At 37.9% G+C, this 17,723-nt stretch overlaps 1 protein-coding gene across 1 annotated transcript; it reads left to right on the top strand.

The window, feature by feature from the left end:
- Positions 1-419: 419 nt before the first annotated feature.
- LOC109150831 (zinc finger BED domain-containing protein RICESLEEPER 2-like) lies at positions 420-3,429 on the top strand. The gene is made up of 5 exons (XM_019298809.1): positions 420-577; positions 886-1,573; positions 2,600-2,655; positions 2,752-3,211; positions 3,298-3,429. Exons 1-5 carry the CDS (start codon positions 420-422, stop codon positions 3,427-3,429), a joined length of 1,494 nt encoding a protein of 497 aa, XP_019154354.1.
- Positions 3,430-17,723: the final 14,294 nt, after the last annotated feature.

Genomic DNA, 17,723 nt, shown 5'->3' with positions numbered 1-17,723 from the left:
TGTTGAGAAGTTCCAAATTGTATCTTGATTTCATAACTTTTATTCATATTCTGGTGGAAGCACTGACTGTTATAACTTATAAGAGTCTTATAAATTAGAGTGTTATAAACTTATAATGTCTCTTAAAGGCTTAAATTGGTGGAAGCCCCATAGAAATCCTTATAATGATGTTGATGAAATGAGCTGTTTTTATGTTATAACAGTCTCTGATTCATCTGGATATTTAAAATATATCCCTGAATCTGGATTTCTTATAAGTTTATGGATGTTCCCTTAATTGTATTTGTATATTTGTAATTTTGTATTGAATAATTCCCTTTAATTAATTATGCATTCCTGTTTAATGATGACACAAAATGTGTTTGATTCTGGAATGCTTATGAATCCTGCTGTGTGTATTGATAGTTCACCATTTTTAGATGGATAATATCAGTATGCCTGGTAGTCAACCTCCCAACTCCTCAATTGATGGACCTTCAGGGGTGGAAGCCCAAATTGTTGAGAATCAACAGAATGAGCAACCTCCTACTGCTGTTCCAGCCAAGAAGAGGAAACAGGTTGCTTCCACATCACCAGTGTGAGATCATTTTGAGATGATAAAGGACACTAATAATGTGGTTGTAAAAGGCAAATCCATTTATTGTGCCAAAATTTACCACTGTGAGACAAAAAACATGGGACTTCTTCCTTAAGAAATCACATGGTTAGTTGTTTGAAAAATCCTCACTCTAAGGAAACTAGGCACTCCCTGTTAACATTTCAGGCTGTTACATCACTTACAGATGGTCAGCCTACTGTGGGAGAAATAGGGACTTGGGTTTTTAATTAAGAGTCAATAAGGAGGGCCTTGGTTGAAATGATAATCATAGATGAATTGCCCTTTAGGTTTGTGGAGGAAATAAGTTTCAGGAGGTTCATAGATATTGCTTGCCCTAGGTTTATAGTTCCATCCAGGTGGACTATAAGTAGGGACATCCTAGTTGTCTATGAAGAGGAGAGACTGAAATTGAAGTCATTTTTAAGGGGAAGCAGTCATAGGGTTAGTATCACTACAGATTCTTGGACATCCATCCAAAGAATTAACTACTTGGTAGTTACTGCCCATTACATTGATTCTGAGTGGAAGCTTCATAAGAAAATCCTTGCATTTGTCCCTGTTACCTCTCACAAAGGTGAATATCTAGCTAAAGCCCTAGAAAATTATTTGCTTGAGTGGGGGCTTAGTGATGTGTTTTCTGTGACTGTTGATAATGCCTCATCAAATGACACTGTTATGGGGTTTCTGAAGAAAAAATTGGTGTCTTGGGGATCATCTACTGTGAGGGCAAAGTATCTTCACATGAGATGTATTGCCCATATCTTAAACCTAGTAGTTCAAGATGGTCTTAAGGATTGTGATAGTTCTGTTAAGAAGGTTAGGGAAGTGGTTAGATATGTTAGAAACTCTCCTGCTAGACTCAAGAAGTTCAGGGATTTGGTTGATTGGTTGAGTATTGAACAAAGGTCTTCTTTGTGTTTAGATGTTCCAACCAGATGGAACTCTACCTATTTGATGTTGCAGTCTGTTAGAACCGTTGGTAGAAAACAAATAATAATTAAATAAAATATGACTATTATTTTCTGAAAAGAATAGGGAAGGAAAGATGGAGAAAAAATGGCTAGTGTTTGGTGTTGGGTTTTTGCAAGAGTCGAGTGAGCACTCTTTCCTTAAAACCTTATTTGCCACCTCCCAAAGATGCTAGGAGCGTTGTGGCCTAGGCTTCCCAGGATAAAACTTGCTAGTGATTCAATGTTTGAGCACTCAAACAAGGAATCTGGCGAGCAAGACACGGCTATGAACACAGGAGGCTAAAGAAGGAGTAGAAGCAGAGAGGTTTTGAGGCTAAAAGATGAACTTTCGTGTTCTATATTTTCTGTGTGTGTAAAACTCTACTGCCTCTACCCTCTTTATATAGGGTTGAAGGAGCCAATAGCCTTTATTATGGCAATTAAAAATGACATTAAAGCTGCCTTCCAACAGCTATAACAGCAGGCCACTACCTGGGAAAATGACATTAAAGCTGCCTTCCAACAGCTATAACAGCAGGCCACTACCTGGGAATTGAATTCAGAATTCAAACAGTCAGAACTTTTCGGCCGTATATGGCTGCTGTTCAGTTTCGGCTCTGAGCCGAAACTACAAGTGGCATGACACGAGCTCGGGCTTAAATCAAGCCTTTTTTCAATCTCGTCTAGTTGGAATTTGATTTGCACCCCCCCCCCCCCCCCGCGAGAGAGCCTCTATGCTATACAATTCTACAAGCTTCAAAAGAGCTCTTGTATATAAGGGGGAAAAATCTTCATTCCAAAGCAATGTGGGACAAAAGCCACTTTTTCCCTTCATTTTCCAACTCAAATGGGTCTACTTTGAGAATCAATATCTCATTCACCCATTATCCGTTTTGAGCGTACAATATATTGATCTCTTCGTCTCACTACGAAAAATCCGAATCCACTTTGACCCGATCCAAATCAGAAGTGGACCCCACTGATAATTGTACCACAAATAGCCACTTAACATGCCATTTTATGTCATTTTAAGCTATTTTTGCCAACACAGTCTGCATTAACTTACCGAAAAGTGTTTGAATCTTTGGAGCAGGATTGCTCTTTCAAGTCTGATTTGAGTAATTCAATTCCTAATTTTATAGACTGGGAATCTGTTGGCAGTCTGGTTTAGTTACTGAAGTGTTTTTATGACATGACCATTAGAATTTCTGGTTCTTTATATGTCACCTCAAACACATTCTTTACTGAGATTTCTGATTTGTACTGCCTATTGAAAGGCATGGTGGAAGTTGGTGGTCCAGTTGGTGTGATGGGGAAAAATATGAAGGCAAAATTTGAGAAGTATTGGGGTGATGTTGAAAAAATGAATCTAATGATATTTTTTGCAAACATTCTAGACCCTAGAGACAAGTTAGAGTATCTGCCTACTCAGTTTAATCATATGCATGGTGAGGAAAAGGGTAAACCATTCTATGACAAAGTAGTTGCTGGTCTTGCTGAGTTATTTGATGATTATTCTACATCTGCCTCTTCTTCTGTCCCTTCTGTGCCTGTCCCTTCTGTGCCTGTATCTGTACAGCCTACATCTGCCTCTTCTGTTTCTGTTGGGAAGCCACAACATTTCCTGAAGTCCCAATTAAAAAGCAAAGATTGGAGTCTAGGGGTAAGAAATAAACTGAGTTGGATATGTACTTGAGCGAGGGAATAGTTGAAGAGGAAGAATCTTTTGATATACTTGGATGGTGGAAGATCAACTCTACTAGGTTTCCAGTTCTGTCTAAGCTTGCTAGGGATGTCCTAGCCATTCCAATCTCCACTGTAGCCTCAGAATCTGCCTTAGTACTTCTGGAAGAGTATTGGATCCTTTTAGGAGTTCTTTAACTCCAAAAAATTGTGGAAGCATTGGTGTGTACACAAGATTGGCTTAGAATGCAAAATACTCCTTTATGTATTGAGGAGAATCTGGAAGAGTTGGAGAGGTTTGAAAAAGGTATGACTTTTTAGTTTTAACTTTATAATCCTTTATACTTATATTTTAAATTGCTTAAATTATTAATACACTTAACTTTTGTTGTTTATTTTGCAGAGTTAAGTGGTGATGGTGGAAGTGGGAGGTCTCTTGGTTCTACACTTGCTACAATTCCTGTAATGTTATTATTTACATTACTTGATTTTATTGCAATCTTTTACAGTATTTGACTGTTTAACTAAATTACAATATAATCTCACTTGCTATTTTTTGAGCCAACTGTGTTTGACTCAATTACACTGGACATCTGTAAGTCTCAAACTCTGTAAGTATGAAGGCCTGGTAACTTGTACTAAGTTGCTGCCTCAAGTACCTTGGGCATTTGGTAATGTATGGACTATTTTATTCTGTATGTTCACTTTAAGTTGACAAGTTTGGCAATGATGAAGCTTCCACCTTTAATCTGAAAAGGAAAGGATTAAGTTGGTCAGTTGCTCTATACTTATGGTATATTGAAGCAATAGACCCTTAATCTAAATGATATGGAAAAAATGCTTACTTAGCCAAAATTTATATAATCCCTTCTCTGTTTTTCATTTTCTAATGCTTGCTCAGTTGCTTACTTGCTTGTGTACTAATTATTTACACTAACTTGCCACAATTCACAGGAAGAAGAATAGGTCTAATTGTCTGAATTCTAAAAGTCTAGGAGTTGCTGAGTTGCTGATTTTGGCTGAATTTGTATTTGTGGTGCTTCAGTTTAAACATTTGTGTATGTAGTATGTAAATTTGTATGTAGTATGTACTTTTGTAGAGTTTTGGTCTGTAAGACTGTAACAGTTCTTACTACTTCGTAGTTCTCTACCTATTTGTAGTTTTTTTGGAGTCTTAGACACTTAAGAGTTAAGACTCTTAATGTTAGTTAATAGACTACTTAGTAATACTAATTACTAACTTAGTAACTTAGTATTACAGGTATTAGTCTATTACACTATCATTCTATTAATTATTTACTTATTTATTCAATATTTCAGACTTTCAGTTACTTATTATTGTGCTTTTGATTTTAATTTATGAATTTTTTATTTGATTTCAACAATTGTTAATAACCGAAATAATGTCGGATATCCGACCGATCCGATCCAAACCAAACAATGATATAACCGACCGGATAAGTCAACAATTTTAAACGGATAGGGTAGTCAAAATACATATCCGAAATCCGATCGGATGAGCCTAACCGTCACCCGATCCGTCCGAACCGTCCGAATGCACACTCCTAACAACAACAACCACAACCACCACCACCACCACCATTTTACTCTATATTTTATCTTATCTTAGCAAAAACTTTTTATCACGTCAAATTTCCGCCCAAATAATACTGCGTCGTTTTGCTGTATTCAATACGTACTGCACACGCCATTTGATAACTCTTTAGGCGAATTTCCATGTGTCTATTAAATGTTTGAGATTCATTTGAATTTATAATTATAGTTTTTGGAATCCGCACAGCCGCAGACTTTATTTATCATACCATGCTTCATCATTCTCAAAAAATATATATACGGAGTATATAAGAGATTAATAACATTATTTAGATTAGGTTTCAAAAATAAAAAAACCTTTAATGTACATTTAATTGAGAATACCAATAGTCTACCAATTTAATGCCGCATGATTAACTCTTCAATCTCCAATGTAAATAATAACTACCATTTAATTATCTAAAGTTATTCAGATTTGAAAATGTACTATAAATAGTGGTGTAAATCGAGATTGAACCCCACAAATGAAAAGCTGCCGTCACAATACATTCTTGCCTCTCAGGTTAGCCCTCTCCATACGAGGAGAGAAAGAGTCCGACTGGTCCGAACATACGAAGTCCCTGAACTGGGAGGAGGGTCTACAAACAAGAGCAATGAATGTATTTTCCATGACGAACAGGTAAGATTCATATTTGCATCATTTCCTGTAAAAATTATTCTTATCTGCATTTTCAGTTAGTAACATAAACAATTCCTTTGGTTTTATATAGGGTAACAATTTCCCACTGAACTGGAATCTTTGGTTTTATATAGGGTAACAATTTCCCACTGAACTGGAAACATTAGTTGGCAAGGCAATGGTGTTCAAAGTTACCATCAAGAAAGAAAACAAGCACAGCTATGAGTCTGATTTTACTATTATGAGGGTTTTACATGATGATAATATTATGATTGCTTACTGTTCTGCACTTGGTGTTGATCAAGAAAAGGATCTTATATAAAAAATGATAGAAGAATGTGCAGATGATGAATCAGATATGGTAATACCATAATCTTACCATATTGATGTTGTTTATAATTCTTTTGTTTATTTCATTCATATACTAATTAAGATTTTGATTACCTTTATAGGAAGCATCACAAGGTGATGAAGTGAACAATCCAAACAAGGGCTGTCAAGAAATTCAAAAGGAAGGGGAGAAGGACTTTAGTCCTTTTAAGTAAGTGTTCTCTATATTCTTAAATTTTCCTGATTTTCCTTTGGTTGTATTTGTTCTGTTGTCCTACTCAAAATTTCAGGCACTACAAGAAAATCATTGCATACAGTACAACTGTAACATAATCAAAATATAATACCAGTTTCAGCAATCAAATATATCGATGACATTATAAACCAGGGGCATACATGGATCACTTAGCTTGGAAAAGAAGTATCAAACAGGATGCATGTACCTTTACTGACCATATTTTAAATGTAGTTATACTTTTATATAAATAAAATTTGATATTAGTCAATTTATGAAGATTGTACGATGTATATATGGTAAAACTGTAGTTGATATATTTAATGAAATTATGTATTTCATTCTAGGTTAACACTAAATACAGGAAAAATGAAGAACCAAGCATAGTAATATGTACACAGAATCACAGATATATCTAATAATCTATTTTAGACTTTATCTAATATGTACACATGACTAATTCAGTCAAAATCAGACAAAAAATTCACAAGGCAATAGAAATAGATGTTCTTAACCTGCCCAACAAAAACAAAAAAGATAAAAAAAAATAAAATAAAATAAAAATAAAAATAAAAATGTAGGCAACAGAATTAGATATTCTGAATCTTCCCAACAAAACCAAATGACTAAAAATCTGGGGGAAAAGATAAGGCCTAGAAATAGACATTTTGGGTTGCCCGACAATAAAAAAAAAAGTTTAAAAAACTAACAAAAAAAAATACAAGACAACACAAACAGATATTCTTTTTTTTTTTTTTTTTTTTTAAGGTGAAACATATATTCTTAATCTGCCCAACAATAACTTCTTTTTTTTTTTTTTTTTTAAAGTACAAGAAAAAACCCAAGGCATCAGAATTAATGCTCTTCATTTGCCAACACAAAAAAAAACACACACACATAATTCTTAAAATTTCCAAATCAGTTAACAATCCTATAAATTTGTTGAATTACAAATCTGAGACTAAAAATACTGACACTGGACAGTGTAGCCCCTATAAAAAATTAAAAATAAAAAATCGTTATACAAAATAGAAATAACTATAAGAATGGAAAAATATATACTTATCTTTTTGGATATATCACATTTGTTGATTCTCTCATTGACAAAGACGGTGTAGTCCCGTTCTGGACCGTGTAGTTTCAAAATCTGTTCATAAAAATAACAGATATGCCCTTGATCAACCGATCTTCTCAGATCGACACCCGGAGAGCAAATGATATCCACAATAGCTAAAAGCTACGGTAAGTACATATAAACAGCTTTTTAGTCGTGGGTTTCTTGGATGTGCGAAGTATTAGGACTCTATCTATGTATTTGAGTCTACTTATGATTCTTAATCCTAGTCTCCCTCCGACTCCTCTTGTATATATACTTAGGTCATGTACTCTTGTAATCCATCACTGTTAATACAATATATTACAATTCTCATCTGGTATCAGCTAGCTAGGGTTTGTTTCCCATGGCCGACGGATCTGTCAATTCCCCCGAACGGACCGTTTCCAATGCTGCTATCTCATTGGTCACTGCGACCGTGACCACCCTGTCCACTGCCCACCACTTTATTAGTGTAAAACTGACTTATTAGAACTTCTTATTTTGGCGAGCTCAAGTTTTTCCTTTTCTCAACGGACATGATCTAATGGGTTTTATTGATGGATCAAACCCTTGTCCGCCGGCCATGATTTCGACCGACGAAGAGGGAGCATTGCTATGACCGAACCCCGATAGTCTCGCATGGGTTCGCCAAGATCAGGCTCTCCTCTCCAAGATCATGTCCTCGTTATCGGATGAAGTTATTCCCTTGGCGATCGGGCATCACACGAGTCGGGTGGTGTGGACTGTCGTTACCTCTGCTCTCGCCTCATCGTCTTGGTCTCGCTCATTGAATCTTCTCGGGAAGCTCCAAACTCTTCAGCAGGGTGACGCCTCTGTTGCCAACTATATTGGCCGAGCTCAGGTTCTCATAGAGGATCTTACCCTCGTTGATGGCATGTTCCTCTTGAAGAACAAAACCTATACGTATTTCGGGGTTTACGGCCTTAATTTTGGGGTCTTGTCTCTTTTCTTAACGTCCGAGGAACACCGGTCACACTTCATGAGCTCTTAGATCTCCTTGGCGCCGAGGAGTTCGCCGCCGGCAGTGTGGTCCGAATGCGTCGCCGGCATCCTTTTCCGTGCAGAAATCCGGGCAGCAGCAACGGGGCAAGGGCGGCTTGGCACGTGGCGGCGGGAGTGGCTTCGGGCAGTCTGGGTAGTCCCGTGGCAGTGGTGGTGGTCGTCGCGACAATGGTGGTCGTAGCGGTAGGAACGACAATCACCAACCTAAGTGTCAATTTTGTGGGATCCTAGGGCACACTGCCGTTACTTGTTACAATCGGTATGAAAAAGGATCCAAAGGCTAATATGGCTTATCAGGGAACTCCTTCAGATTCTTCACCAAACTTTCATACTTGGTTCCCAGAGACGGGTGCAACAAATCATGAGACTCCAGATATAACGGTACTCTCTATCTCGGACGAGTATAATGGTAATGACACACTCCGTGTCGGTGATGGTACAGGTTTTCCTATTAATCATATTGGTCATGAATCTTTTCATACCCCCTCTAGGTCGTTTCATTTATCTAATATACTTCATGTTCCCACTTTATCTATTTCTTTATTATCGGTTCAAAAATTTGCAGTTGATAATAAGGTATTCTTTGAGTTTCAGCCATCTTTTTTTTGTTGTGAATGATACCAACACCAAGGAGATTCCTCTTCGAGGCAATAGTTCTGGTGGGTTATACACACTACCAGTTCCGAGTTCGTCACCTTCCGCGTTTCTTTCAGCTTGTGCATCTCCGTCTGTCTGGCATGATCGTTTGGGCCATCCACACCATCGTTTCCTTAGTCGTGTTCTTCCCTTTTGTTCGGTTAGTGGGTCTAGTAGTGCTATTCGTTGTAATTCTAGTTTATGTAAGGTGTGTCAAATGGATAAATCTGCTCGTTTTCCATTACCACGTCTTGATACTTCTAGTTTAAACATTCTTGATTTGATTTATACTGATATTCGGGGTCCAGCTCATCTCTTATCTTTTGATGGATATAGATAATATGTTCTCTTTGTCGATCAAATCTATCCAATCTGATTTAGGTGCCTAGTACAAAAAGTTACATTCCGCTCTCACAAAATTAGGAATCTATCATAGACAGTCCTATGCCTATACTCACGAACAAAATGGCCAATGTGGAGCGAAAACATAGACATATTGTCAAAACCGGTCTCACTCTCATGGTTCGTGCGTCTGTTCCATCTAGGTTTTGAGATTTTGCGTTTGAGACTGCGGTTTATTTAATTAACAGAATTCCATATGCTATTTTAAATAGTTCTAATCCTCATTCATTAGTGCATAAATCTCCTCCTTCATATTCTTTTCTTCGTGTCTTTGGTTGTCTTTGTTATCCTCATCTACGTCTCTATAATCGTCACAAAATGTCTTACAGATCCTCTCCATGTGTCTTTCTTGATTATCCTGAGTCTTTTAGGGGGTATAGATGTGTGGACTTACAAACTAATAAGGTGTTCGTGTGTAGGCATGTCAGATTTGATGAAGTTGTTTTTCCTTTTGCTACTAAAATTTCTGTGCATAAAATTTCAGATTCACAATCTAAGTCGTGGGTTGCATCTATTCTTCACCCCGTGGTGAGAAATCCCGCTGCCCGCGTTCAGTCCGAACCAGCACAGCTAGCTGCACCAGTTTGGACCGAACTAGCACTGCCGGCAGCGCCTAAACAAAACGATGTTGCACTGCCAGCAGCGCCTATTGAGGCTGAAACATCACAGCAGGCTGTCTCGGTGGCAGCTGCTCGTCCCCGCAGGCGCCCTCAGGGCCGGTCTACTCGGCCGAATGTTCGCACGCATGACATGGAGACACGGAGCCAGTCTCGTGCACCTCCTACAGTTTTGACAGCTCAGGTTTGCACCACTGATCCCACTTGTTACACACAGGCTGTCAAACACTTGGAATGGCGCCAGGCCATGGATGAGGAATTTGATGCTTTATTACAAAATCAGTCATGGTGTCTGGTTCCGTCTAAACCTAATCAAAATGTGATTGGATGTAAATGGGTCTTTCGAACCAAGAGAAAAATGGATGGTTCAACTGAGAGATACAAAGCCAGGTTGGTAGCAAAGGGATGTAATCAGGTTCCCGGTCAGGATTTCTTTGATAAATTCAGTCCAGTTACCATAGTCAGGTTACTTCTTTCTTTTGCTATATCTTCTAGTTGGACTGTGAGACAACTAGATGTTCATAATGCTTTTCTCAATGGTAATTTGACCGAAACTGTTTACATGCGGCAACCACCTGGATATATTAATGTTCAATTTCCTAATCATGTCAGTTTGTGAAGAGATCCTTCTATGGGTTGAAACAAGCCCCAAGAACTTGGTTTAACCGTCTTCATGCATTTTTATTGTCCATTGGATTCCGGGCATCAAAAACAGATGTGTCATTATTTTATTACTCCCAGGATTCTACTTATGTTTATCTTCTTGTTTATGTTGAGGACATTCTGGTGATAGGCAGTGATCCGAATCATGTGAGTTATTTATTGTCAAAATTATCTACTACTTTCAAGATTAGGGATCTTGGTCAATCAGGTTTCTTTCTTGGTATTGAAACCATTAAATGTAGTGATGGGATTATTCTATCTCAACAACGGTATATGCTGGATATTTTGAAACATGCTGGTATGACTGATTGCAAACATCTGTCCACCCCCAATACCTGTTTCGAAATCTCTTGCTAACTCTACAGATTTATATGATGATCCTACACAATATCAAAGTCTGGCTAGAGCTCTTCAGTATCTTACTATCACCATACCAGATTTATCTTTTGCAGTCAATCAACTTTGTCAACACATGCATGCTCCTACGGTCACTCATTGAGAACAAGCCAAACGTGTGTTGCGGTATGTCAAAGGGACTCTATCTTATGATTTACGTATCTAAAAATCTGAGTCCAAAGAATTGCATGCCTTCTCTGACTCAAACTGGGCTAGCTGTCCTGAGGATCATAAGTCAACTAGTGGTTATTTTGTTTTTCTTGGGTCAAATCTTGTGTCTTGGGTGTGCAAGAAGCAAAGAACCGTGGCAAGATCCTCTACGGAGGCTGAATACAAGGGTTCAGCTGATGTTTGTGCTGAGGTATTCTGGGTTCTATCCCTCTTACGAGAGATTGGTGTCACTGGGATTTCTGTTCCAAAGCTATGGTGTGATAATCTTTGTGCTACATATCTATGTGTTAATCCTATTTTTCATACTCGCACTAAACATGTTGAGATTGACTATCATTTTATGAGAGACAAAGTTGCCAAGGGAGAGATTCAAGTCACTTTATCTCCACTAAAGATCAACTTGTTGATATATTTACAAAAGCTTTAGCAGGTCTTAGGTTTTCTTTTCTTAGAGACAAGCTACAGGTCACATCGGTATCCTGTGCTTGAGGGGGAGTATTAGGACTCTATGTATTTGAGTTTGCTTATTATTCTCAATCCTAGTCCCCCTCTGTCCCCTCTTGTATATATACTTAGGTCCTGTACTCTTGTGATCCATCATTGTTAATACAATATATTACAGTTCTCATCCGAAGGATTAAAATCTACTGTATCGACCACACGCCAGAAATAGAGAATTTTTTTTTACATCGGTGAAGATGTTAGAGAGAAGGATGAGCGCATCAGAGAAAGAGGAAGCACAATCATCAAATTAGGGATAGATTAAGTTTTTTGTGTTTCAGGTGTTATAATTGGGTTAATGGGCTTGGGTTTTGGGTTGAAACTTTACTGTGTTATATTGGTATATAATTACTTTTGTTATGGGCTTAGCATTCTAGAATTTTTAATATCATTCTTGAAATTAACTACCACATATTTAGATTATATTTACAGCATGTCTGGTTCACGGAATGAATTTGGAGGGAATAGGAATGTTATTCCACAGGGAATAGAATAGGTAATGAATAAAATAGGAATTGTATTATGTTGTTTGGTTGGCTAAAGGAATAGACTTTAGTAATTGTATTCCAGTGTTTGGTTGGTTAAAGGAATAGAAATGGAATAGGTTTTAAAGACATAAATACCCTTATACAAAATAATAATAATAATAATAATAATAATAATAATAATAATAATAATAATAATAATAATAATAATAATAATAATAATAATAATAATGATATACTGAATGTTATATATATATATATATATATATATATATATATATATATATATATATATATATATATATATATATATATATATATATGGGTGATCACATGTGGGCATGTTGTTAGGTGTGGTCATATGGTCAATTATAAGCCATTAGATTAGATAGATCCAATGAATCATATTAATCAAGATTTTTTCAGTATTTTCATGCACATTCTCCTACCCAGCGAACTGCAAGGGTAAACTCGTCATAAAACACCGAAATAGAAAAAATCACATTATTGTGTGTTTTATTACACTATATATATATATATATATATATATATATATATATATATATATATATATATATATATATATATATATATATATATATATATATATATATATATAGAGGGGTGATCACATGTGGGCATGTTGTTAGGTGTGGTCATATGGTCAATTATAAGCCATTAGATTAGATAGATCCAATGAATCATATTAATCAAGATTTTTTCAGTATTTTTGCGCACATTCTCCTACCCAGCGAACTGCAAGGGTAAGCTCGTCATAAAACACCGAAATAGAAAAAATCACATTATTGTGTGTTTTATTACACTATTGGTGCATGTTGTCAACACTGTTGGTGTATTCTGGAACCCGACCGCTATAAATGGCTACTGTAATTACCATAACACGGAAATACACCATTGGTGTGTTTCACTGTGGTGTGTTTTATTACACTATTGGTGTATGTTGTCAACATTGTTTGTGTATTCTGGAACTCGCCCGCTATAAATGGCCACTGTAATTACCATAACACCCCCACTCACCAAAACGCGCAAAAATCCTCAGAATTCTCACTGCCGTTAAATTAAACTGATTCAACGACACAGATACAACCATACGACCACACCTATTGACATGACCACATATGAGCGCTCTTCTATATATATATATATATATATATATATATATATATATATATATATATATATATATATATATATATATATATATATATATATATATATGTATGTATATAAATTATAATTAATTAAATATATACATTTATATAATACATTATATTTATTAAATAAATATAAATATTATATCATGTGCAAAGGGTATTTTTGATATTTGTGATATAAAAGCTATTCCCAAGGGCATGAGAATAGCTAATACCAAGGCCCCCTCTAGGAATTGTTATTCCCCTTGCGAAGGTAATAGTTGCTGGAAATTTCAGCACTGTGTATATGTGGGTTGGAACGAAAAAAGGTGAAGATGAGTTCTGTATCGTGTCTAAAACACTACCTTAAAAACATTTACAACCAGGGATTAAATCGCATGTTTTCGACAGACAAAACAGAACATAACTCTCAGGCAATTATAAAGAAAGGGGCAGTGTTGTTTTCGAACTGGGAAAACCTGCGATTTACAGTGTTGTTTTCGAACTGGAAAAAAACCTACGACTTGTAGTGTTGTTTTCTCTTAACATATATCGCATTTAACAACATATGGACAGCACCTTTATATAATAATGTATGAGTAACAGCCCACCACTCACCACCCATTATTGTAGGACTACAAATTAGCAAAGACCATCCCTGTACACTCATTCATGGAGTTGTGCAGACAAGGTCACTAAATGATCCACAAAAATAGGGTGGAAAAAAGGTTGTGGGAGCAAAACGTTGACCCCACCACACTGCGCGTCGTGACGAGCAGGGCGGGCGGCGGGGGCGGCGCGCGCGTGGTTTACCTCCTTTCCCTTCTCATAACACTTCAAAACATCTCAAAGGACTTGGAGTATATGAGGAGGGAAATGAGAGGTTATTCTATCAATGTGGGACAACTTGGTTAAGCTAAGATAAGCCTTTCCCTTTAAATGCTCCCAACAATCCCCCACCATGAAAAGGGATTAGGCTGGTACTGATGAGAACTGATTGTATTATATTTTCTGAACTTGATTACAATGAGATCAGATGATGTGAATATATAGAATAGAGAGTCACAGTGTGACAATGATAAGAAGTAGAGAGTCACAGTGTGACAAGGATAAGAAGTTCTAAACAGACTCATATACATAGAGTCCTAATACTCCCCCTCAAGCACAGTGTATACTAGTAACCTGTAGCTTGTCCCTTAAGGAAGAAAATCTAGGTCCAGGTAGAGCTTTGGTGAAGATATCAGCAAGTTGATCTTTTGTGGAGATGAAGTTGACTTGGATATCGCCCGAAGCTACTCGATCACGAACAAAATGATAATCAATCTCCACATGCTTGGTGCGCGCATGAAAGATTGGATTGGCACTCATATATGTAGCTCCTAGATTATCACACCATAATTTTGGAATGGAAATACCCGGAATCTGTATCTCACGCAATAATGACATAATCCATAGAACCTTAGCACAAACATCTGCAAGAGCTTTGTATTCAGCCTCAGTGGATGACCTGGCAACAGTTCTCTGTTTCTTGCAAACCCATGATATAAGATTACTCCCCAAGAAAACAGCAAAACCACTCGTGGATTTTCGATCGTCAGTACAACCAGCCCAATCAGAATCAGAGAAAGCATGAATGTCTCTAGATGAGCACCGTCGTATGCGTAAACCATGATCAACTGTTCCCTTAACATACCTGAGTACCCGTTTGAGCTGCTCCCAGTGTGATATGGTGGGGGCATGCATATGCTGGCATAACTGATTAACTGCAAAGGATAGGTCAGGTCGTGTGACAGTGAGATATTGCAGTGCTCCAGCTAGACTCCTGTACTGTGTGGGATCATCATATAGATCTGAATTGAAGGGGACAGTTTTCGAGACAGAGATAGGTGTAGAAAGGGGTTTGCATTCAGACATTCCAGCCCGTTTTAAAATATCATTCATATACCGTTGTTGAGATAAAATAATCCCATTGTCACTCTTAACTGTTTCAATACCCAGAAAAAAATTTGGTTCACCAAGATCTCTGATTTTGAATGTAGCAGACAGTTTGGACAAGAGCTGAGACATAATACCTTGATCACTTCCCAGTACAAGAATGTCATCCACGTACACCAATAGATAAACCAAAGCAGAGTCTTTAGAGTAATAGAACAGAGAGACATCTGTCTTGGATGCTTGAAAGCCAACCGATAGTAAGAACGTATGTAGTCGATTAAACCAAGCTCTGGGAGCTTGTTTTAACCCATATAGAGATCTTTTTAACAAACAAACATGATTCGGGAAGTTAGCATCAATATAACCAGGGGTTGCTTCATATAAACTGTTTCAGCCAGATTACCATTCAGAAAAGCATTATGAACATCTAGCTGTTTGATAGACCACCCAGATGATAAAGCTAGAGATAGAAGGAGTCTTACAGTCGTAGGCTTTACCACTGGACTAAAAGTGTCGAAGAAGTCCTGACCTGGAACCTGATTAAAACCTTTCGCAACCAGCCTGGCTTTATGCCTTTCAATAGCACCATCAGCCTTTCTCTTCGTACGAAACACCCATTTACAGCCAATAATATTCATACCTGCAGTGGGTGGAACTAGAGACCATGTGTGGTTATGCAGGAGAGCATTGAATTCTTGGTCCATGGCTTCACGCCACTCAGGATATTTGACAGCTTGAGAGTAACATGTGGGTTCCGTGGGATGCACTTGAGCTGCTAGAGCAAAAAGAGGAGCATCTGCGTTGCTGCGAGTGGCCATAGAGTGAGTACGGACATTGGGCCTGATGGACCGCCCACGTGGACGGCCTCGCCGGCGAGCAACAGGCTCCACAGGATCACCCGACGAGGCAGCCTGTCCAGGAACCACGGCTGGTTCGAATGAAGCAGGTAGCGGCGGTTCTGGCAGCTCATCATTGGACACGGCAGGAATAGGTGTGCTGTGACTGAGAACAGATTCCGCCCAAGGTCCAGAAAACGGAGTAGATAGATCCTGCAAAGAAGTTTTAGTAACAAAGGGGAAAACTTCTTCATCAAATCTGACATGCCTGCATGTGTAAATCTTATTAGTATGTAAGTCCATGCATCTGTACCCCCTAAAGGACTCAGGATAACCTAGGAAGACACATGGAGAAGACCTGTATGACATCTTATGACGATTATATGGTCGAAGATGAGGGTAGCATAAACACCCAAAGACACGAAGAAAAAGATAGGAAGGAGGGGATTTATGTAACAGGAGATGAGGACTGGAGTTATTTAATACAGAAGATGGCATTCTATTAATTAAATAGACAGCAGTCTCAAAGGCAAAATCCCAAAATTTCAAAGGAACAGAGGCATGAGCTAGAAGAGCCAGACCAGTTTCAACAATGTGACGATGTTTTCGTTCAACACGACCATTCTGTTCATGTGTATAGGCACAGGATTGTCTATGTTGAATTCCTAATTGAACAAACAAAGAATGCAACTTTTTGTACTCAGCACCTAAATCAGACTGAATGGCCTTTATTTTGCAATTAAAGGACCGTTCAACAAGAGTACGAAATTTATCAAAGATGACATAAAGATCAGACTTTAATTTCATAGGAAAGAACCATGTATAACGGGAATAGTCATCCACAAAGATCACAAAATAACGGAAGCCAGAAGTAGATAAAGTGGGCACAGGACCCCAAATGTCTGTGTAAATAAGATCTAGGACTTGAGAACTAGAGGAAGCAACACGGGGGAGGGGAAAACGAGCAGATTTGCCTAATTGACACGCATTGCATAAAGAATTATGACAACGAATATTATCACGAGACCCACTAACCAAACAAGAACGAAGTATATGGCTAAGAACACGGTTATGAGGATGACCTAGACGATTGTGCCAAGTGGAAGCCGAGGCACGAGCGGAAATAAACGCTGACGGAGACGAACTAGGTAATGAAAGTGTGTATAGTCCCCCCGAACTATTGCCCCGAAGAAGTATTTCCTTGGTATTGATATCTTTTACAACAAAAAATGAGGGGTGAAACTCAAAAAAGACTTTATTATCGGATGCAAACTTCTGAACAGATAATAAAGAATTAGACAAACGCGGAACGTGAAGTATATCAGACAATGTAAATGATCTAGAAGGGGTATTAAAAGAGGCATGGCCAACATGACTAATAGATAAACCCATACCGTCACTGACACGTAAAGTGTCATTACCAGTGTACTTCTCCGATGTAGAAAGAGCAGCGACGTTCGGAGTTGCATGATTTGTGGCTCCAGTGTCCGGAACCCAAGTATGAGAATTTGACGAGGTTTTAGCAACTAAACCATTCTGAAACACCAAATTAGCCTGAGAACCCGGAGCCCCTGAATATCGCCGAAAACAGTTGACTCCCGTGTGACCGAAACTTTTGCAGATTTGACACGGATCATTATAGCGCCAAAAACAATTGGCTCCCGTGTGACCAAAACGTTTACAAATTTGACACGGATCATCATAGCGCCAAAAACAATTGGCTCCCGTGTGACCAAAACGTTTACAAATTTGACACGGATCATCATAGCGCCAAAAACA

Source organism: Ipomoea nil, unplaced genomic scaffold (assembly GCF_001879475.1).
Source record: "Ipomoea nil cultivar Tokyo-kokei standard unplaced genomic scaffold, Asagao_1.1 scaffold2280, whole genome shotgun sequence".
Classification (NCBI taxonomy): domain Eukaryota; kingdom Viridiplantae; phylum Streptophyta; class Magnoliopsida; order Solanales; family Convolvulaceae; genus Ipomoea; species Ipomoea nil.
The sequence above is the reverse complement of the archived record's forward strand: the minus strand, read 5'-3'. Positions and strand labels throughout refer to the sequence as shown.

Bases quoted from the DNA above. Each gene is read 5' to 3' on its own strand.
- LOC109150831 (XM_019298809.1), top strand. From the start codon at position 420: ATGGATAATATCAGTATGCCTGGTAGTCAACCTCCCAACTCCTCAATT. The intron at 578-885 runs GTGAGATCATTT...ATTGCCCTTTAG, and splicing joins GTTGCTTCCACATCACCAGT to GTTTGTGGAGGAAATAAGTT. The intron at 3,212-3,297 runs GTAAGAAATAAA...GGATGGTGGAAG, and splicing joins GCAAAGATTGGAGTCTAGGG to ATCAACTCTACTAGGTTTCC.